This window comes from Dermacentor andersoni, chromosome 11, assembly GCF_023375885.2.
Source record: "Dermacentor andersoni chromosome 11, qqDerAnde1_hic_scaffold, whole genome shotgun sequence".
Classification (NCBI taxonomy): domain Eukaryota; kingdom Metazoa; phylum Arthropoda; class Arachnida; order Ixodida; family Ixodidae; genus Dermacentor; species Dermacentor andersoni.
In genome coordinates this window covers 51,587,425-51,609,086 of record NC_092824.1, presented here as the reverse complement: position 1 = coordinate 51,609,086, position 21,662 = coordinate 51,587,425, and the positions used below count along the sequence as shown (strand labels likewise).

Sequence of the window (21,662 nt, the reverse complement as noted above, 5' to 3'; positions counted from 1 at the left end):
CATTATACCCTCAAGCACTTGAAGTAGACACTGCAATAACCCCAAGGGAGGGCGGACAGTAACGCAAAAACCTTATTGGGCTTGTAGTGCTGCTGAAGGATGAACACATACCATGTATGCTAATATTCTCAGCAGACATTCCAAAGTTTGTACGAGTTCGACTTTAGCTGGCTAAACTGAATGATTTATATTGAAGGCAATTCTTGCAACACTTCGTCAAACTGAATGAAACTGGACAGCACAATTAGCTGTGTTCATCTACCATTTATACGACTGCTGCCCCGAGCATTTTGCCTGTTACTTTGCCTTTCGTTTCTGTACTATCAAGTTCAAGTACACATGTACTTTATCACTGTACAAGTAGAATGGCTTCAAGGCTTTTCCTGGGCATTCAACAGTCACTATTTATTCCTATAAACCTTCCTGCATGTGAAGACAAAAAAAACTTATTAATTCATGCTGGAAGTATAAAAAGACAGGTATTTGCACAGAAAATGTTTATTTTGAGCACCGAGGTTCTTGCTGATGTAGATATGGTGCTGGCTCCCTCCTTGCCCGAAGCATGTGCTTGCTGTACACAGCACCAGATGATGGCTTCCTAGGTCAAAAGATCAAATTGAAATAAGAGGCATTTTGTTTTAGCTCCGGAAAGAGAAAGCAGGATTGAGACATTAACATGTATAAAAAATACTTGCCTAAAGAAAAATTAATACACAAGCAAATTCACTAAAGAGGTTCACTTTCAAGAGCAAAAGTATGGTTACGATGAAAATTACAAGGACGCTTCACTGCTCATTGAGGTTTCGGTTCAGTAGTTGTTGAGCCACGAGAGTTAGCATGCTACATCTTGCATATTATGTTTTGTAGAAGAATATTGCACTTTGAACAATGTTGTGCCTATTTAAATGTACTGACAAGGAATGCTGAAACTCCAGGCTAGTTTGGTCTGCACAAGATATGATACAGACACTGTACTGCATTCATTTAGTGTTTTTGTCACTGATCTCATGCACAAAGGTCATTCACACCTATCCTACATGAAATGCAGTTTCTTTGAAGCTTCATCTAGTCCTTGAATTTGCTGCATGCTTATGTCTAAGGGAATTCGTTTGGTTCCTTTAAATGTAGTACATCTAAGCAACTGCTATCAAATGCCCATAGTGTTCCCTTGCATGTACAAAACATTTTTGGCCCTTTCAATGCACAATACTCATTACATTTGACACTTGGGACTCGTGCAAGGCGCCATTTAGTATTGTATGCTTGTCCACATCTGATAATACCTTCATAGCTGGGTCATTCCCATGCCAAATGCCTTGGTTATTACTGTGACCATCTCACACTTTTCCTTTAGAATCTTCTTGTCCACTTTTAAGGAAGCATCCCACGACACAATGTCTCCATCCTAGTGGTGCTATGGAGTTAACTTATGTGCTAGTTGTAGCAGATGACGTCAACTGAAGGCCACTGAAGATAAAACTCTCTGCGAGAATTCCTTTTGCACAATAAATGCAAACAATACAGAATAGTCAAAATGTAGTTATCTGGCAAGACTGGCTGCATCCATCATCTTTGTTTGGTGCAATTCTGAGGTGGCTCCATGTTACAAGATGCTTGGCGATTATTGCCATGTGACTGTTCGGGACTCTATAAAACACAAGAATTGCCTTACTCCGGCCTTTCTCTTTGTGCAGCAGCCAACGTTACTATTCGTCCAATCGCACCGTGTACTGTTCGTGTGTCCATAGACTAAATTCTTCACCACATTGTTTTTGCGGTATTTCGTGAGTGACCCATGAACTCATCTTGGGGTGGGACTTCTTTGGCGTCTGCTTCTATCTCTTGTCGTCAGCACCTCACACAACTGGATGCCACTGGCAATTCTTTTCCTAACCACGAAGAATGCATTTGTCTCGTCACCTCTTCCGATTACGTTCTTTGGCCACCTAGAGGAGAGATTATAGGTGTCAACTCCTGTAACATTGTGGATGGCGGCGTACTCATTCTACCCTATGACCATACCCTATCTCGAGCAATTCTGATTACTCCTGGCCTTATTCGCTTCTCTGAGGGGTCGGCATTGCTTACTGCAATAAACCAAACTCTCGAACCCCAACTGTTGCCTCGTGGATCAACTGTCACTTGAGCTGTTGACACTCATGTCGTTGCAATTGTCACGAAGACAGCTCAGTGTGTTCTTGCGTCTATTACCGTGCGCTGAACAAAATCGTGCGCAAAGATGTTTACCCTGTGTCATGGATGGATGATGCACTAGATTCACTCCACGGTGCTGAATAATTTTCTAGCCTTGACTTTAGACCAGGCTACTGGCAAATACCGATGTACAAATCCGACAAAGAAAAAACGACATTTGCTACCCCTGATGGGCTCTACGAGTTCAGTGCGATGCCTTTTGGACTCTGCAATGTGCCTGACACATTCGAACGCATGATCGATAAGTCTTGTGTGGCTTGAAATGGAAAACCTGTCTGTGCTATCTCGACGACATTGCGTTTTCAACCATGTTCTCACAACATTTGCAACGTCTTGATGAAGTCCTTGCCTCTCTTGCAAATGCTGGTTTGCAGCTCAACACACGCAACACACACACGACGCACACACACACACACACACACACACACACACACACACACACAAATGCAGTTTCGCCAGCAAGGCCATCAAAGTTCTGGGACACATAGTCAGCAAAGAAGGTATTCGACCGGACCCCGAGAAGCTTACTGCCATCCTCGAATTTTGTGTCCACTGCGTCAAAAAGACATTCACAGTTTTCTTGGACTTGCTTCTTCCGGCACTTCATACGCAACTTCGCTACGCTTACGTCCCCGCTCCATCAACTCCTCGCCAGTAATGCGCCCTTTGTTTCGTCCGACGAATGTGAACATGCTTTCCTGCTTTTGCAACATGCCCTGACGTCAGACCCAGTACTGTGCCACTTTGATCCGACCACGCCCACCATCTTTCACACCGACGCTAGCAGTCAGTCTCGGTGCCATTCTACTGCAATGTGACAACACATTCCGCGAACGAGTAATTACTTATGCTAGTCGTGCACTAACCAGTGCAGAGAATTACTACACCATAACCAAGCAGGAGTGCCTTGCTGTTGGGCAGTGCAAAAATTTCGCCCATATCTTCATGGCCGCCATTTCACAGTCGTTACCGACCATAACACACTGTGCTGGCTTTCATTGCTAAAGAATTTGTCAGGTCACCTGGGTTGCTGTGTGCTTCACCTACAGGAGTACGATTTCAATGTCACCTACAGGGCTGCAAAGAAGCATCAAGACACCAATGCTCTCTCTTGCTACCCTCTGAAGAATCATGACGATTCACCATAACCTCTCCGTGATTCTGTACGTCCCGAGTCCTCTTCATTGGCTTTACCCATTGTAACCCTCGAATGGCTAAGACACGACAGCCCATCTGTCCTTGTGTCCCACCAACGCATCGACCCATACTGCTGAACTATTCTCCAACACATGGAAGATTCTTCGTCACCTCCAAACGCCTGACTTCGTCGACAACTTAATCAATTCAAGCTGCACAATGAGGTTTTACATCGCAACATTTATCACATCGATGGCAACAAATGGGTCGCGGTCATACCAGGTTCTCTGCAATGTGAGGTGCTTGAAGCCTTTCACGATCATGCGACGACTGTTCATCTAGGCTACCACAAGACTTACAACAGAATATGAAGTCGCTGCACCCTGCGTTCATTGTCAAAGCCGCAAACGACCAACAGCTCCTTCTGGCTCTTTACAACCTCTGCCTTGTCCCGCTTCGCCTTTTGAAGTAGTTGGAATAGACTTGTACGGTCCTCTTCCCACGACCTTACATGGCAATCGTTGGATTATAACGGCCATAGACCATCCAACACGCTATGCGGAGACAGCATCTCTACAATCCGGGACTGCTGCTGAAGTCGCCGATTTCTTTCTACACAACATTATCTTACACCGCAGCGCTCCGCGCGTTCTCCTCAGTGACCGCAGCAGTCTTCCTCTCTTCTATCCTTACCGAAGTTCTGTGCGCCTCTAACACAATTCGCAAGACGACTTCCAGTTACCATCCGCAGACCAACAGCTTGACGGAGTGTTTTCACCATACCCTCTCTGACATGATTGCGATGTACATCCGCCCTGGCCACACGAACGGGGATGCAATCCTGCCGTTCATGACATTCGCCTATAACATGGCTACGCAACGTACTACTGGCTTTTAACATTCTTTCTTCATCTATGGCTGTTCACCAAGTTTCATTCTTGATGTATCATTCCTTTCGACTCCTGTACCCCCATCAGTTCCTTTCTTGGAACAGTTTGTGTCTCGCCTCGCGGAGTGCAGTCGCCTCGCCCCGCTTAACACAGGCGTCTCCCAGGACGCTCGCAAGTTTCGTTACGACTCGACCCACTGTGCTGTGACTTTTTCTCCTGGTGACGAAGTTCTTTGGACTCCTGTGTGCGTTCCTGGCTTATGCAAAAAATTTCTGGTGTTTTATTCGACTTTCCGCGGTCGTTGAGCAGACATCACCTGTCAATTACCATGTCTCACTTGTTAGAACGCCACCCGATTCCCGTTGCTGTGGCACAGAGATAGTGCATGTCTCCCGCTTAAAACCAAATACTTGACGCATTTTATAGTACTTACGCGCAGCCAGGCGGCCGCTTCCACAGCGAGAGAGAATTAGCATGGGCACAACACATGCCTGACTTTCAACTTCATCATCTGCACATCTTTTTCATCTGCATATATCATCACTAGCAGCACAGTTTAATCCTCGAGGTAGTAGTCTGAGCTTGGCTGGAATAAAGCGGTTCCTTACGATACATATATATATATATATATATATATATATATATATATATATATATATATATTTCTTGCACTTCAAGAAACTTCGTTTGACCTCGAAGACTTGAGCACTGAAGTAACGGCGCTAAGTATATACAAGACCTCATAGTAGGAGACAGTTCAATTTCACAGCCTGAGTCCCCTTGCTGGTGTAATCTTCCTTCGTGTAATTGTCGCATACTTGGCTATCACTAACACTGCTTCGCCTTTCTGCAAAACTGCAGCCTCTTTTTTTTTTCTGCTAGTCCGAGCATAAGTGCTGCCGCACATGACTGCTGTCGATTCTGATTTCGAGTGAATCTGGCTTGGCCTCATTATGGTTACTGAGTGAATTATAGAGAGAGAGAAATAGAAGAGAGGAAAGGCAGAGAGGTTAACCAGACGCATGTCCGTTTTTCTACCCTGCACTGGAAAACGGGGTATAGGGATGAAGAGAGAGAGTGTTCCACAGCTATCATGCACTAAGATTAAAAAAAAAAAAAAAAACAGTTCCGTTACTTGAAGAAAACCTAGTGCATATTGTTTCCAGTAAAGTGGAGTAGTAGCCAGTAATTCTTTCGTTACTGAGATTTAATTTGGTAATTACAATTATCTAACTCGAGAAGTACTCTCATAATTTTCAAAGTGTCAATGAGGCATTTGTTGGCATCCCAAAATGACATCTAACTGCAGTGTTTTCAGCGACATACTAATTGCGTACAATTTTACCGACTGGAAAATAACCTCACGAACTATGAAAAATACCATGTGAGTGAACTCTCACCCGCATCATAAAGCAGTGCCCTCTATTAAGCTGATTGAAAGTAACTGCATTGCCTATCGCAAACCCGAAGAGACAGCGCACCACCTTGATAATGGTACGGAAGGAGCCCCAACAGCAGGTTTCGCAGCTTCTCCTTTCTCTCTACGTCACACTTATCCCTCTCTCAAGGCCGACTGATAAATGATAACAAAAGCACCTTGATAACGCAGCCAAAGTGCAGCTCTGACCACACACGAAATGTGAAGAGCAATGTAATAGGCACAGAATGTTTCAAAATCCAGACTTTGCTCGCACCGCATCGAAAGAGTGCGGGCGAAGTTATATTTCGCACCAGAAACTTGCTTCGGACCAAAGCCAATATAAAGTGAGCGTTTTATTTTTCATGAAAGTGTACACGTGCTGCAAAAACAGGTTCGTGTCAACAAATAAAAGCGAAATAAACACACTGGAAAGCGACCAACTTGTAGAGAAAAGGCAAAACCAATGCGTTCACGAAATTAAATATACCACTTCTATGAGCCGAACTGGCAATCAGAATGTCGGCACACACACACACACAGACAAAAAAAAAACTGTGTGCTCTTACTATCTATTAATTCGTAAGCTGCGTTGAACATCAGCCTAGAGGACGTGTTCAAATACGTCTCCTTTTGCAGCTACGCAGTACTGTCTATTTTATCACACCTTTAGTGGCTTTCTTGATGACCGATGCCGGAATTCTATGGCAGACATCCGTTATCCTTACCTTGAACTAATGTGACGTCCGTCTAAGCTGACATCCGGCACAATCTTTCACATAACCCCAAAGAAAGAAACTTAACGGAGAGGTCAGGTGACCTAGCCGGCCTCTTTACAGGCTCGTGCCTTCCAATCTATTTGAAAAGTAGCACCCAACCAGTTTCGTGCTCGGCTGCTGCTGCATGCAGGTGGCCCATCTTGCTGATACAGCAGAAGTGGAAGATGTGACAGCGGGACTTTACTGAGAAACTCATCAACCACTCCTTCAAGGATTTCGTTCACATAACGCTGTCCAGTCAGTGCGTGATTGAAGATGGTACTGATTATTGCACTGGCGTAAATTCCAAACCACACATTGAGCGACCACTGGTACTGGCGCCGATTGCACTGTACTTAATGTAGATTGGAGTCCCTCCAATAGTGTGCGTGAATGACAATGAATGTATATATGATGGCACCTGCACTGTTCTTTTGCGCAAACTCATCATGCCACAGGTTCTTAGTGTCAAGATGTAAAACTTACCAGACCCAGCTTATTGTCAGTTAACAATATACACTATAGAATTAACGTCTAAGGTGATCACTAAGATGAGTGCTAAAACCCCTTAATGCTTACATAGGACCAGAATTCACAAGTGGCTGTAATAGGGTTCCTGAAGCACTCTTGAGCACATGAACATAACTTCCAGCCGGGATATACACGTGCGATGGGAGACAATGACTCGTTACAAAGCCATACACAACACCCTTTCTCACAAAACCTTATAACACTAGTAAAATTTGTTGGCCAAGTTACGATTTATCCTACTTTGAAGCAAGCGCATAAAGAGAACATCCCAGTCTTCATCCACGATTAAATCACCAGTATTAAATGGACCCACCTTAAGGGTTATTTGGCAACAGCATATGTATGTCCATGCTTGTATCGTTTATTGATTGTCCCGCTCTAGTAGAATGGACGACCACGCAGCCCGATCATGCACTTTGTAATGAAGCTTCTTTCTAGAAAATCACAAATACCGACCGCACACACAACCTTTGTCACATCTGCATAGAGCACTCGAGCGTTACGCTGCGGAGAAAGGTTACCAGAGAATGGCTGTTGACAGCGCAGCGATATTGCTATGTAAAGGCTCATATTACTATGTAAACAAACGCTGTTTCCCGCGCGTTTAATGACGCCGCAAAGCACTCATTTAGCGACTTCATTCACTACCGCCCTTAGTCGGCGGACGGCAGACCTGAACCATGTGTCAGGAATGTGCGTTTACATTGCGAGATAAATGATGAATACTCCTTATTTTCTCTAAACAAGTGCGCGCACATGCCGCACTTGGGTCATCTGCCATTTACACATTCTGCCGTGTAGCAGCACCGTAACCAGGTAATGTTACGTTTAAGTGATTGTGAAAAAGGCTCTTAGAAGTTTGAAGGAACCTAAGATAAACAGTGTCGTCTAATATGCGTTCTCGGCGCTAGTACACTGTAGCACTGGCTGATCGGTGCGGCGGTCCGCGGGATGAGTCGCAAGGAAAATAAGCTGGTAAGGAACCTGGAAATGAAGTATCAGGCAGCCGAAAGCGTAGCTTTGCATAGTAGAGGCACATCGAATGGAAAAGTGAAGTACTTACGATAGCTTACGCTAGCACAAGCCCCAAAAAATAAACGATCCACATCTTCGACCAGTTGTTTGAGCGTAGCTCACCTTTGAGCTTGCCATTCTGCCGCCAAAACCAAAGACGGATGTGACATCACGGACGCGAAAAACAAAGAATGAATGCGACATCCCGGACGTGACGTTTGGGTGAACCTAACGCCTGCGTTCCGTCGACCGGGTGAACGCAGACACTTTCTTATTTTGCGAACTCTCTCTCTGCGTTTGCTGGTCGTGGCTACGGCTGTCTTGCCGAGCGACCACGTGACGCACGTGCTCTCGCCTGCGTCACGTGGCGAGAGCACGTGCTCCAGTTTCCGCTAAGGTCCACGCGTGTACTCAGGAATGGAACGGGCCAATGAAACGGCCAACCTTGCTACTGTCTGTTGCGCGTCGCGCCTGTCTCAGCATATGCGCACATCCTCGCCAATGTCCCGTTCATTCCTAAATTCCCTTCGACAAGCGTATAGGCTTCGCCCTCGTGATACCGCTGCTGCTTGTATTTCGGCATAGCTCGTAAACGGTGTATAGCGAGTGAACATAAACATATATCAAACGGAGAAACAAATAAAGGTAACGCGTCACGGGAGGTAAGCGATGATAATCTCTTTCGTTCCCCCCCCCCCCCCTCGGGAAACAAAATTTTAACTCCCTGCTTCTTGCTCAAATTAACTCGACATTGGATATGGCATTTGACATTAATGTCGTGACGTGTGAGGTGCGTGGATAACATAAACATTGCGTTAGATTACACGCTGCATGGGATGACAGGGAATACAAGTGTGCATATCGCGTTTATTGGTGTAAAACCTTTAATCACACGCTTGAAGAAACGTTCGCTTTACATATGTATTCCCAAGAGGCGCGTTGGATCTGGAGTTCCATACGCAGTTCCATACTTCTTTCTTTGCGTTTTTTATTCTCGTTTTCTAAGCTTGCTTCGGTAAGCCTCGGTCGTCGGCGAGCGCGCACCGCAAGATGGGGGCCCGAGCGCGGGCCTGACGTGGCCTGGCGCGGAGGGGAGGAGGGCGGAGGGGAGGGGAGAGGAGGCCACGCAGACTTTCAATTAATCAGCCGCGCAGCTGAGCGGGTGCATCGAGTTGGAAAGTGGTTCCGCGAGCCCGCGTATATCCTGTTTCGGATATTCAAGAAGAGGGGTGGGCGGGCTTCAGTGCAGATTGGGCGTCTACGCATGCGGAAGCGTGTTTGTTCCCTCCGCAAGAGGGCAGCAGCTGTCTCTTTTCGTCACGTGACGTTCGCTCGCAGTTTGCGCTGCTACTTGTCAAGTGGTGTTGCGTGTTGTGTAGAGCGGCGTTTACGGTACGGAGAGCTATCGAACGGGGGAAAAGTAATAATAAATAAAAGCTACGCCAAGGACACCGAATCTGTATGCGCACCGCGTGACAGACGAGGCACTTTCGATTGCGATCGAGCCCGACGCGGGTCGAAATTCTGGATCACGATTGGCTCCCTTCCTCAGCTTGCCTCGATCGCGATGGAGAAATTCGAATGCGATCGGGCTCGAGCGAAAGTGCTCCTTTGATGGAGAAATTCGAATGAGATCGGGCTCGAGCGAAAGTGCTCCTTTGCCACCGGTTGAAAAAGTGCCACCTTAACACCCTTCGGAACAAACATGAGTAGAGCTGACTTATCCAGATTGAAAAAAAAAAAGAATTCAACGAATTTGTTATGTTATTACGACTAAAACGTTATGCCAGAAGTTTGGTTTGCCCGTAAACATTAATTTATTCCATACACAATTTGCGCTTTGCTCGTCCCTAATCCGGCTACGGGCACAGACAAAGCTGTGACCACGGTTTATGCGCTGGGTTATGTTGCACCACGTTGCCTCAGAGCTGTGTGGAGAAGTGTGCTTGTGAGGTTGGTGATAACCTGTAAAGCTGTCTTTCCTTCATTGCTCGATTGCTTGGTGGCGAAACTTAGTTTTTTAACACAAAAGGGAAAAAAAATGCAGATCCAATACACATTTTGGAATCTGCGTGAAGAGAAGCTTTCGTGAATCCGTTGATCAAATGAAATAAATTAGCCTATTTCATCCCTGGCATAAAAGGCTCGAACTGGCACGTGCGCTCTTGTGCACCTGTACTACACCTGAAAGAGCTAGCTGGGCATTGGCACTATAGAACTATACGCGTGATTGTTGCCTAATGGTTAAGGCTTCAGGCTGCTGTACTGGGTGACCAAGGTTCCATCCCCCCACCGGGCACATAATTTTTTTTATATAAGTGCGAGTTATTTTGCAAGGCAGGAGCACCACCCAGCAGGCATGGTCAAGAAATTCTGGGAGAGTTCGCGAGGGAAGCTTCGCTGTATAAAGCACTTTGTTTGTAGCATGGTTCCGAATACAACAACCTGAGGCGTGCAGTTAAGCTACTGATTAGGAGAAGTAACCGTGTTATTTCTACGCAGGCTCACTAGGTATATCTCTATGCATTATCAGATATGTCATGCCTGACGCCGTATTCTTACTCGATCAATTTCAGTGATGCTTCCACATTAGCGTAACGTGACATGCAGCATGGTACTTGACTGGATCGGCAGACATTTTGCCAGTTCACTTCTGTACTATGCAACGTGAAAATAATGTTAATAGAAGGTTACAGAAAATATGTAGAAGGCGGGAGATAGAAATAAATTCAGGATGATGAGCGAAATGAGAACAAAGTAAAAGCGGGAGCCAACGTTTCGACAAGTGACAAGTCCACTTGTCGAAACGTTGGCTCCCGCTTTTACCTTGTTCCTGTTTTGCTCATCATCGATAGAAGGTGCGGCATTCATTTTGTCGCAACTGTTGGCTTAGACAATGGAAGCCCACTGAAAGTGATATCCCTGTAAGTGGCCAGTCAACAGTGGGGACCTTGATCATAAGCCCACTAACACGAAATATTTTCGTGCCACGTTTACTCTAGGTTAGCTTGCGTAAAGCAGCTGTGCTTGTGTTTGGCTCACGCAGTACCTGTTGCTGGCGATTCTCTCTGTCACCGTCGTGATCAACGTGATGTTCATCATGGACACAAGCCGAAAGCTCCAAGAGGACTCACCATCCCAGGAAGGTCGGCACAATACTCTGCGTCTACAAGAAAGCCTGCCGAAGACACTCACGATCGAAGTGGTCTCGAGCCAGTCTAAGGTGTCCGTCACTGTCGACGGAACCACGGTAGGTAGTGCAGCCAGATGAGAACTTGCTGAAGAATTCACAGATGTGAACTCGCACGTAAACTCACAGTAACAACTGCTCCATGAGTGACACATATGTAAATTACCTTATATTTCTCCCCTGAATTTAACTTGCCATTCAATCTTTTGGTGGTTGACTGAGCGATTTCTGTTTTATATTTAGTACTTACATTGATTTCTTGCACTTTAGCATTCAATTTTTTTTTGGTATGCAACATTAATAAAATGAAGCTGCAGTGTTCTAGAGGTTGTACATCTTATGATAACCGGAATTGCTTCACTTTTCAATAACTGAACACAGCTGTTTAACTCGTTATGATACAGATTTGTGCTTTATTTTGTAGCAGGTGCTTTTTTCAGCATTGACAGGTTTGCCATGGCAATGTTATCAATACTTTCATGTCCCTTATGCTGTTTAATACATGTAATGGTCTCTGCAGCTCAGCTCGAAATATGAGATTTAAGCCGGGTGCAACAGAAACAGTAGTACGTATAGTAAATCACGTGACACTTAATTTGACGCATGCTCCAAATTAGAGCTCTGCATTCTCTTTCTTCGTTTGCTTACCCCGTGTTTTTCTTTATTGGTATTTTTTTTAAGATACTGGATGACTCGGAAGACAACAAAGGTCGTGGCATCCATGTCCTTGTTCTCAATCAGGCAACGGTAAGTCACAACTGCTTGAACAACACATATACTGTAGTTTGGAGTTGATGACAGTCATGCCATTGTAATGTTATTTGATTTGAAGAGATGAACGATGCAGGAATGTGCAAGGGGGTGAATGCTCACTGTTACTTAGATAAAACCGTCATGTATATACAAATCCTTATTCTGCTAAACCGCTGGCTCGTTTGTGCTCAACTTTCATATAGATGTAGGTTTTCAGGCATTACTTACGGTGTTTTCTTCTTCGTACTGCATTTTATTTCTTTCAATATTCTGTATCAATTCATATGCGGTGCATCAAATGAAGTATCCGTGGTATTTGACTATTCCTATTTCTCTAGTTTTTTTTACTGTGATAGCTGTGATGAGCTCATCCCCTCCTTCTCGGCATTATTTATTTGTATTATATAGTGCATACTCTTGGGGGCTCCAAGCGGGGGGGGGGGGGGCAACTCAGAATTACAGAATAAACATTGACTCTTGGTTAGTGTAATAACTGCGATACGATAACTGAAGTGTGACAATTCTGCAAGCATGGAAGGTTGGGGTAGGTAATGACAGTGACTAAGAATATGTCTGGATTAGCTTGTTCCGATCGGATATGGTGCATGGAACATAACAATACTTATAAGTGCCAGTTATGGCAAAATTAGAGGTTAGCGAGTTGGGCCGACGGTTTCTTGTCGGTCTGGTTAGTACTGGTGAAAGATATGATGATGGGCTGATGGCAAGTTTCTTGTTGAGGAGTAAAGAGAGGAATTCGATTCTGAATGGTTTTCAACGCGTTTTAAGTACATATATGCCATTGGATTTCATTGCTTCAGAAGGACAGTCGGATTGTGAGAATTCGTTGTAGATAAACCAGACTGCTTTCTTTTGTATTCCTTCCATACATGTGGCATGTATACAAATTTCCATATACTTATGGCATGTTTGGACACAGCAATTGTAATGTCTCTCTATGGTTAGATGAAAAAGTAAATTAAATGTATGGAAATAGCCCGCCCCTCCACCAAAATAACATGGTGCTGATATAGAGCAACAGTTGGCTTTCAATATGAGGTGTCTGGGACCAAAGCTTTAAAGGAAACCTTGCAATTTTTGTTACATTTTCTCTCATGTTATTCCTTGCAAACACTGACACTCTGTTGACACGATTAGGGGTCAATACTAAGGAAAGCGTTACCACAAGTTTATCAAATTGCTGTTTAAAAGGGTACTATATGAGATCAAAGCACATTTTGACTTTGTATTCTCTTGCAAAATTAAATCAGTGGAATCAAAATTCTCTATCAAACTTTATGGATATAGTGTGAATACAGTCAAAATTTATTTTAATGAAACTGCATTTTACATGAAAATATGTTTACTATAAGCATAGTATGTTCATGACATGCTGATACTATCAGCTGATAATTTTTATATTTACTTTGTTATATTCGTCAATTCTTTCTATCAAGATTCGACTGCATAACCAGCTACAGGGAAGTGGGAAGCAAAGTCAGCAAAAAACATGAAACTGGCATAGCTAGATCCGTAGTGCGGCAATTGTGTCAACAATTGCCAATCCAAAGCCTTTACTTCTCATCATACTCATTGCTGGGAACCGAAATTCCACCTATATAGCTGTGGCATCATGTACGTGTTTAACATAGTTGGCGTGAAGGATATACCCTATGGGCTTTCAATGTTCACGTTAGAACACGTTTGTGAAATATGTAATCCTGCAACTTCCAATCGCGCGTGTATATAGCCATCTTTTCCTGGGACAGCACTCTCCCCAGATAATGCAAACGGAAATCGATGTAACAGTTGTCGAGGAGCCCGCTTCCCATAGGCAGTCTGTTCGGGGTTTTGTAACCACGAGCATCTCTATAAATGTTTCCCTTCTTCCGTCTGATCCTGCGTTCTCTATGCACAATGCCCAAGTTTGTTGAAAGTTGGTAGAAATATCTTTCTTGTAAGCGTGTACGTAATGCCATCTTGCTCGTGAGCCACACATGATGACGCCAGTGACCTTGCCATTTCAGGGAAGTGTCATGGCACAACGAATGTTTGACACATATTCACCTCATGAAGATGAAGCAATGGCCCTCTTTCTCAACATGGTCTCTGATGGACGGGTGCTCATCTTCAGCATCAAGGTGAGTACAATAGTGTGACCTGAAATGTTTGCACAGCCAGGCGAAACAAAGCTGCCCCAGAGAATGTACTGCCTGTTGGAAATAATTCAGCTCCATGGAAAGCAGAGCATGTATGCTGTGAATCTTTTTATCTGTGCCCATTTATTTCTCAGTTCAGGTGGACACTGCTGACACAGAGCTATGTTCCTGCTGGAGATATATTTTTTTTAATAGTTTCTTTCAGTGGCAAGAGCCTTGGATTTCTGTTTCCCATCTTTGTTCCTTTTTTTGTACTGTAGTCTGAGTTATTCTAATTTTTTGTAGCACGAATTTATGCATTGTCAGTCATATAGTGGTGGGAATTTTCATTATTAATTTGTTCTTTTTAATGCCAAAGTTCAGTTTATACCCACTGCCTCTTTTACTATGCCTCTGGGCCAAGAGTAATGTGAAGTTAAATGCAAATAACTGCCAAAGTACAATGAAATTGTAGTCAGATCTGATGGGCTATAAACTTGTGTGCTCAAACTTTATATATATATATATATATATATATATATATATATATATATATATATATATATATATATATTGTAGAACCTGACTTTCTAGTGTAGTGATATATAGTTGATCTAAAGTCTATGTGTGGACCTCTCTGGTTAGGATGAAGGCACCTTCCAAATGAAGCAGCCGGCAAGGGACCTGCTGAAACGACTGGGGAGCAAGAAGTCACATGTCATCAGCTGGAGGGACATGTGGGGGATGGTAACGCAGAAAGGAGGTATGTGCCCATATTGCTGCCTTAATCTTTGTTTTTCAGGTTCATCTGGAGCCTGGAAAGCAGCGTGCTAGTCTCTTGTCTTTAGACGTGGGAAAACGCAGTACATTCTTGCCAGGAATGATCTCTTTATTCGCTTGAACGATCGCTTGAGGTGTGGCATCAATCCTTGCAGTAAGATGCTTAGGTGATGGTGCAGCTACAGTATAGGTTGAACCTTGTTATAAGAAAGCTGACTCCAAGAATAATATAACTTCATTATATCCGAAATTTGTTATAAGTGTACATGCTAGCATGGGAGAAAATTCGTTATATCTAATAATTCGTTATATTTGTGTTTCTTATATGGAGGTTCAACCGTGCTAGTTGCATAACCGTTGGCGAAATAGGAACCCTCAGTTTAAACAGGATGGCCTTAGCCATACCTGCCTGAAATTTTTTCTGGGGCATTACATTAGTTGCATCTTATAGCTGCAAAAATTCCCAAGTTTTCTTTTTTTTCAATACAAATCTTTGTTTACACTGTCTGTCAATCTTGAAACTTTTCGATCGCTGGTTCCAGGAAAGATGTATGGCGAGACGTACAGCAAGAGCCCCGAGTTCAACAGCTGGGGCGCGCCAGTTCTGCTCAAAGTCGAGGTTCCTCTGGTTCCCGTCGAAGGTGAGAATGTTATGGCTTTAGCAAGGCAACCGTGTTGTTCCAGGTCCTTGTCACCAGCAGTAAGCAAAAGGCAGTATAACATGAATTTATCAACACCATTGTAATTGTAATCATCATCCTGAGTCTATTAAAGGTGTACTGCAGGGAACGAAGACCTCCAAGCCTGTTAACAAAGCGATCTTTAGTTACCCTGGCCTTGTGCCAGCTGACTCCTTCTTAGTATGCCTGCAAATTTTCTAACCTTATCAAAAAATTTAATCGCCCTCAGCTATACTGGAAGTGGAAGGGTTTCCTTTCCCTTAGCACTCATGCTGTACTAGAGGCAAATATTAGGTCAAGCTCAAGTTATAAATTAGTGCCCAAAGGTGTCCGAAGCATCACTTCTTGCCAATAATGGAGCTTTATGTCCATAAGCAAGAAAAGATGTTAACATAAAAACAGAGTTGCTGCCACTGCTGTGAAAATAAGTACAAGCTCCTGTGATGTAACATGTCCCATTTACGATTAGTGAATTGTAGTCAACCGTAGATAACCAAATAAGTTAATTATGGTACATTTTGGCATGAAAGGAAGCGTAGCAGGTAGTAGCACCTAAAGGTGTAGCTATGGGAGACTTAATTCGCTGCACCCAACTTGTATCGCGAAGGAATTTTGCATTCTTTTCAGCTACAATTATTTCTGCAACTTGAATGAAAAGTTGTGAGGTCTCAAGGACAATCTAAATACCTACATTGTTTGCCCTGTTTGCTTTTGGTGGTCTTTAAAGAGCTCAGTGATGCAACAACTTTTCTTTTTGTGAGCATTCCTTATATTCTTCGACTGCATTGAGTGACTGAACCAAGAGAGGAAACCTCAGCCTGGAACCAATGTTTCTTCAAGGGAACTTGTCTTTGTCAGTCAGGACAATTGCTTTCCTTGGCAATCTTCTATAGCTCACTACCCCCCCCCCACACTTTTTTTTTCTTTAGTGGCAGAGGAGAATAATATAAGTAGGCGCACAGGGTAATTTAAAGGCTGGATGAGGAGGGAAGTTGAACTGTTCAAAATAAGCAATTTGTTGTGATAAATAGATTGCCGGAGGTAGTTGAGAGTTGAGAAAAGGGTGTACTGCATGTTCTTCCAAAAAACAAGGGGTGACAAAAAAATTTTTTAAAGTCTTTGCATCGTCAGTTTGGTGGACTTAATTTTCTGATAAAACAGGAAGTAAGTACTAGAGTGGTTGCCCTGATGAAGACAAGTGCCCCTGTGAAAGGTTGCCTCGAGACTCTCGAGGCACCTCGAGGACTGAGGCACCTCAAGTCTAAAGACTGAGGCCGAGTCTGAGACAGTGTCATTGTTCAGCCACTGCTGACCACTTCAAGTCCCTTTGTTTCTGAGAGTGAACCCTTTGTCTTGCAGAGAGTGAGTGCGACTGGCCCGACAATGAGGAAAACCATCGTCGCCGGGCCTTCTGCAACCACATCGAGGGCTACGGCAGTGTTTGCAGTTGCGCCGACCCGGCCCCTCTGACGTTCTCACCAGAACCTGTAAGCACGCTGGCAGAGATGCAGAGTTCATACAAGCAATTATCGTGTATGAATTGCAGCGTGGTCTGTTACGAGAAAGAACGCTTACTCGGTGCTCTTTAAAGGGCAACTCCAAGAGTTCTTCTACATCTTGGACTAACGTCCGTATTCTAGTTCTTGTAATTCTCTCTGCTTGGTTCGCCATGTCATATTTCTATTGTATAGCATTACTTAAAAATACCAAATACATAGCAGTGAATATAAATCGAAACTTCTCTGTGCAGCACCATTATGGGCAAACTAGCAGTGATGTCACTGAAATTATTGGGGAAGCTCTCGCACGCGCAAATAGTGATCTGTTTTACTACACAATATTTTCAGAAATGTTTTATTATGAGTGACATCTTTTCAAATTCCTGGAGTGTGGCAGTACCGATTCACTGAGTGTGGATGAAATGGATAGTGATTGTTTGTGAGGTAGTAGCTGCAGGTTTGCCCGCAGGAAAGCGCAGTATGCGCGCAGGTGCGTGCACTTTTAAGTTTGTTTACATAGAAGTGCTGAGCCTCGTGACTGCATAATTCAATTGCAACCTCAAATAATGCGTGGGCTTGACCTTTAATTGAATAGAACTTACTGCAAAAGTGCGAGCTTGAACTTCATTGGCTGATGCTTGCTTAATGACGTGTCCTGCTGTATTAAATTTCTCTAGTCTGCTCGAAAACAAGATGCAATCTTGGAGGTGAATGAGCTGCTGCCTTATATATTTGTCCCCCTTGTACTATCAGCGTGAATTCAAATGCAAAGGTTGTTGCATTTTAACGTTCACCTGTGGTTGTAAGACTGGCTAAATTCAGGTGCTAAAGCGTAGATTCGAGACTCTGTTGTGCTAAGAAACTTGCTGCAAAGGGATTGCTCATCGCAGTCACATGTAGTTAGATATATTAGATGTTCTGAATAGTTTTTTTTGTTTGCACTTCAATTTAGATGCTGATGGTGGATGACATTGGAAAGAATGGTAATCTCAGTGCACATAAGTGTGAACAAAGGAAGCAGTCAGCTGCAAAATCAATGTTGGACATGGCTGTGGCTGGTTCTTGTTCTCATTGAAGATTTTAGATTTTCGCCAATGTTTACATGTAAAGTATGTGATCGCATTGTATCCAATGTAGTCTGCTGGTGTGGTGAGCACGTATGCACCTGCTTCAAGTGGTTTTCCTGTCATGGTGATGATGCCATCACCCAGCTCAGCAGCTGACAACATGCCTCAGTGCAAGCTATGTGCTCATGTAGTCACTACGTGTTGTGCTGATATGATGTCATGATGGTTAGTTATTCTGATTGCATCTTGACAGTCATACTCACTTTTGTAACACAATTAGTCAAAAGGTGTAATGTTTTACTCTGCTGGCGAACATGACTACTACAGGTTTGGTTTGCACAATGATACAGCTGTGTTCAGCGGTCGCTTGTTTTAATGCTGTTTGCATTACAACTGCAGTACTGCCACAATAAGGAATTTCACTGGCAGTGGCTGTTTATGTTGTGACTAGTACTGTTGTTTTGTGCATGCCTACTGTCATCGGTCTATTTCTAGCCATTCACGACAGCAGAACATTCGTTCTAGTATCATATGACTGGCTGGTTGTATGGCAGAAGTGCAGTGGATAGCAAGCAGGGTAAAAGGCCACATTTCTTGATCAGTTGTGTTGCAAAAGTGAATGTGACTGTAAAGATGTGATCAGAATGACTAACCATCGTGACTGATGTGCTTGCCTTCATCTTAGTTGAATGCATCAAAACAATGGGCTCTCAGCTCACCTGCAAATGCAAAAGCCAGAGAACTGAAACTGCTAGTATTCTCGTAGTGAATATTTTGCATGTGAAATGTAAGTGTGATGTGAACAATAGCTGAAAGCTTTTAACAGTGAGCGCTGATGGTCTCACCCTCTAGTCATATTGATGTCTGTCAGGACCTCTAGTGTCTGTAGCAGGACGCTCAAAGCACTTTGCAAGAAGTTTATATTGCACCACCTTCAGTGCTTTGTATTATGGGCAGAATTTCAACTGTTTACCTTTGCACTACTTCGTGCCTTTCTTTTTTCTTTTTCTTCTTTTATCTCACCAACTGTTACCTCCTGCTGTGTCCAGGTCCCCAACAACAGGGTAAAGGACGTACCAGTGGCCATTGTTGCCAGTAATAGGCCCCACTACTTGTACAGGTCAGTACCATCCTTGTAAAGCTATACTCTGAAGCAAGCTAGGGTTTCTGCGTTTGGCCACTTTGCACCACATCGGCTACTGCAGGAGCCTCTCATCGACAGAAGTGTTGCTAGTACTGTACTGCTTGTTTACCTCTTGGCTGCATTTAAAAGTGAGCCCAAGTACTTGAGTACACCAATAAATTAGCTTGTAATGTTACATTATTCATAAACAGTAATAAGATTTATAAATAAATAAATAAATATGCAAACAAACGAATGAATGAACAAACAAACAAACAAACGTTTTGCATTATAGAAGCCAAACACAATGTGCTATACCCTGTAATATTCACATTGCAAAGCTAATGTTAATAGTCTATGGCTTAGTTTCCGGACAATCAAAGGGCACCTCGCAACCTGAGTTATTGGCGCAGGGTACGAGCGTCTGACCCAATTGTTTAGTTGCAGTTTGGTTACTTTTTTGGCTACATTTGGCCTACTTTTGGACAGTTGATGACTGCTTTCTGAATTTGGTACCTAGTCACCCCACTTTCAAGCATGTTTCTCATGCTCACATGAATGTTACAGTACATTGCAATTTGGCTTGTTCTTTTTGTTTTTCTCATTTGCCCTCTTATTGCATTGCAGGATGCTTCGGTCACTGCTGTCAGCTCATGGGGTGAATCCCAGAATGATCACAGTATTTATTGATGGGTACTTTGAGGTATGGCCCCGATCTATACTTATCTCACAGCGTGTTTTTCACCGTAACATTATTTGGCCGAAAAAGCAGCGCAGTTTGTAATTTGCTTCTATTTCCTTCTTGTGATGTGTTAAACACTGTAAACTTGAAAGCCATGAATTTCTCACACAGCTGCACTCCTGTGCATGTGTCTCGTGTAGTTTAGGCTTTGACCTTCTTGTTACGACAATTAATGAGTCCTACCTGCGACGATTTGTGCCGTGTGCAGTCCGCGATGAGCTCAGATCGACATCAGTTCAAACACCCCCACAGGAAGGTGCCGATACCCTGGACTCCTCATTTGGATTCCAGTCTGTTAAAGGTGTAATGACACATATTTTTGATATTGTAAAAGCACTACCATATGCTTCTCCCATGTTAAGAGACGACAGTTGGCAAATATGAAGGGTGGGAAGCACAAGATATTTGAATTTGGTACTATGGTTAGTCTCTACCATACCTGGTGTCACAGCCATTGTTGTGATGTTGCAACACAGACGGAAATTTGATGATGTCGTGTAGCGTGAAGGCTTGGCATGATGTTACTCCTAAAAAAAGTTAATGAGAAGCTTGTTCATAGAAACAAGTATTATACTAAATTATTAAGGCTGTTCTGACACCGGCTATTATGTTTTTTAGGGTTTAGAGGTTTCTCACCTCCGTTTACTGCAAAAATAATTAAAAACAATAACTTCAAAATGTCACTTCAGTACTCCTTGAAGCAAGATAGCTACAAGTGTTTTGTTTGGTGGAATTTTGCATGTCCGATTTTTATTGCATATCATTGGCCGTGGTAAACGTGACATGTAAAGAACGTCCATCTTATCGATGAAAGTGCCAAGAGGAGACTGGTTTACCTTGTGTTCAAGCTGTGTTGAGGTGAAAGCAATGGCAAAAAAAAGCATGTTTTCTAGGTTTGTGGTTGCATGCCAGAAATGCAAAGCAGTTTTCATAATTTATTTTGATCGGTATTAAATAAACAGATCTGTCTATGTAGCTCAGAGCTTGACTTGATTGCCGATGCAGCTGGGTGTGATTTAGTTTAATAGACAAAAATTTTGCAAAAGTCTTGTGTAACCAAACATAGGGCTCCATCTGTACTGATGGATTACACAGCTCAAATTCAAAGCTGTGATGTCTTCATAGATTTAGGCGACCTTGAGTGTATGTCATATTCTGTTGGTGTTGATAATTTGCACCTCCCCTTCTAAATGGCAAAAATTTTGTTTTAGAAAAGCACTTACTAGCCTTTCATAACCAACCTATCAACCAACAGCTAATCTAGGAGGTTCTCGTTTGATTTTGTTACATTCTGTTAATGTTTAGACTGTTACTAACTGGTGGGCCATGCATTCAAAGAACCCGCATCAGTTTCGCATTTTCATTTGTGCGCAAAACTCATTTGCAGGAGCCACTGGAAGTCACGAAGCTGTTCAACATTAGGGGAATACAGGTGAGTGGGGTGTTCTGTTCTCCTTGCCATTGTTTATGCAGTATACTGCATCAGACAATTACAATTTCAATTGAAATTTTATGCAGTATTATGCCCGTGCCAGGTGTGCAGGGTAAATGCCAATCAATGTCTAGCACCTCAAGTTTCGATTAGCTGTGAATTTGCTGCTAAACACAAACACTTTCGATGTCATTGAATGTTGCAATGACGACGGCTGCAGTGAAAGCAGTGAGTTTGACAATCGTAATGTCATTTAAAGATATTTAGTGGATAAACATTCGAGAAGTGACACTAAAA

General features: G+C 43.2%; 1 protein-coding gene and 1 long non-coding RNA gene across 4 annotated transcripts in view; one reads left to right on the top strand and one right to left on the bottom strand.

The window, feature by feature from the left end:
* LOC126517558 (protein O-linked-mannose beta-1,2-N-acetylglucosaminyltransferase 1-like) overlaps positions 1 to 21,662 on the top strand; it is a 294,129-nt gene that overhangs the window by 261,829 nt on the left and 10,638 nt on the right. For both annotated transcript variants that reach the window (XM_050167309.3, XM_055064313.2), the window contains 9 exons: positions 11,008 to 11,211; positions 11,833 to 11,898; positions 13,932 to 14,045; positions 14,688 to 14,805; positions 15,365 to 15,463; positions 16,862 to 16,989; positions 19,118 to 19,188; positions 19,819 to 19,894; positions 21,321 to 21,365. In XM_050167309.3, the coding sequence (XP_050023266.2) occupies positions 11,008 to 11,211; positions 11,833 to 11,898; positions 13,932 to 14,045; positions 14,688 to 14,805; positions 15,365 to 15,463; positions 16,862 to 16,989; positions 19,118 to 19,188; positions 19,819 to 19,894; positions 21,321 to 21,365 (921 nt within the window). The remainder of the gene's footprint in view (positions 1 to 11,007; positions 11,212 to 11,832; positions 11,899 to 13,931; positions 14,046 to 14,687; positions 14,806 to 15,364; positions 15,464 to 16,861; positions 16,990 to 19,117; positions 19,189 to 19,818; positions 19,895 to 21,320; positions 21,366 to 21,662) is intronic.
* Positions 483 to 8,232, bottom strand: LOC140214133 (uncharacterized). Of its 2 annotated transcripts, none has more exons than XR_011891078.1 (2): positions 8,085 to 8,232; positions 483 to 1,946 (listed from the first exon to the last, which is right to left on the bottom strand). It is a non-coding gene; the product is annotated as an uncharacterized lncRNA (long non-coding RNA). The 2 variants fall into 2 exon arrangements; XR_011891077.1 differs by having other exon boundaries at positions 8,011 to 8,096.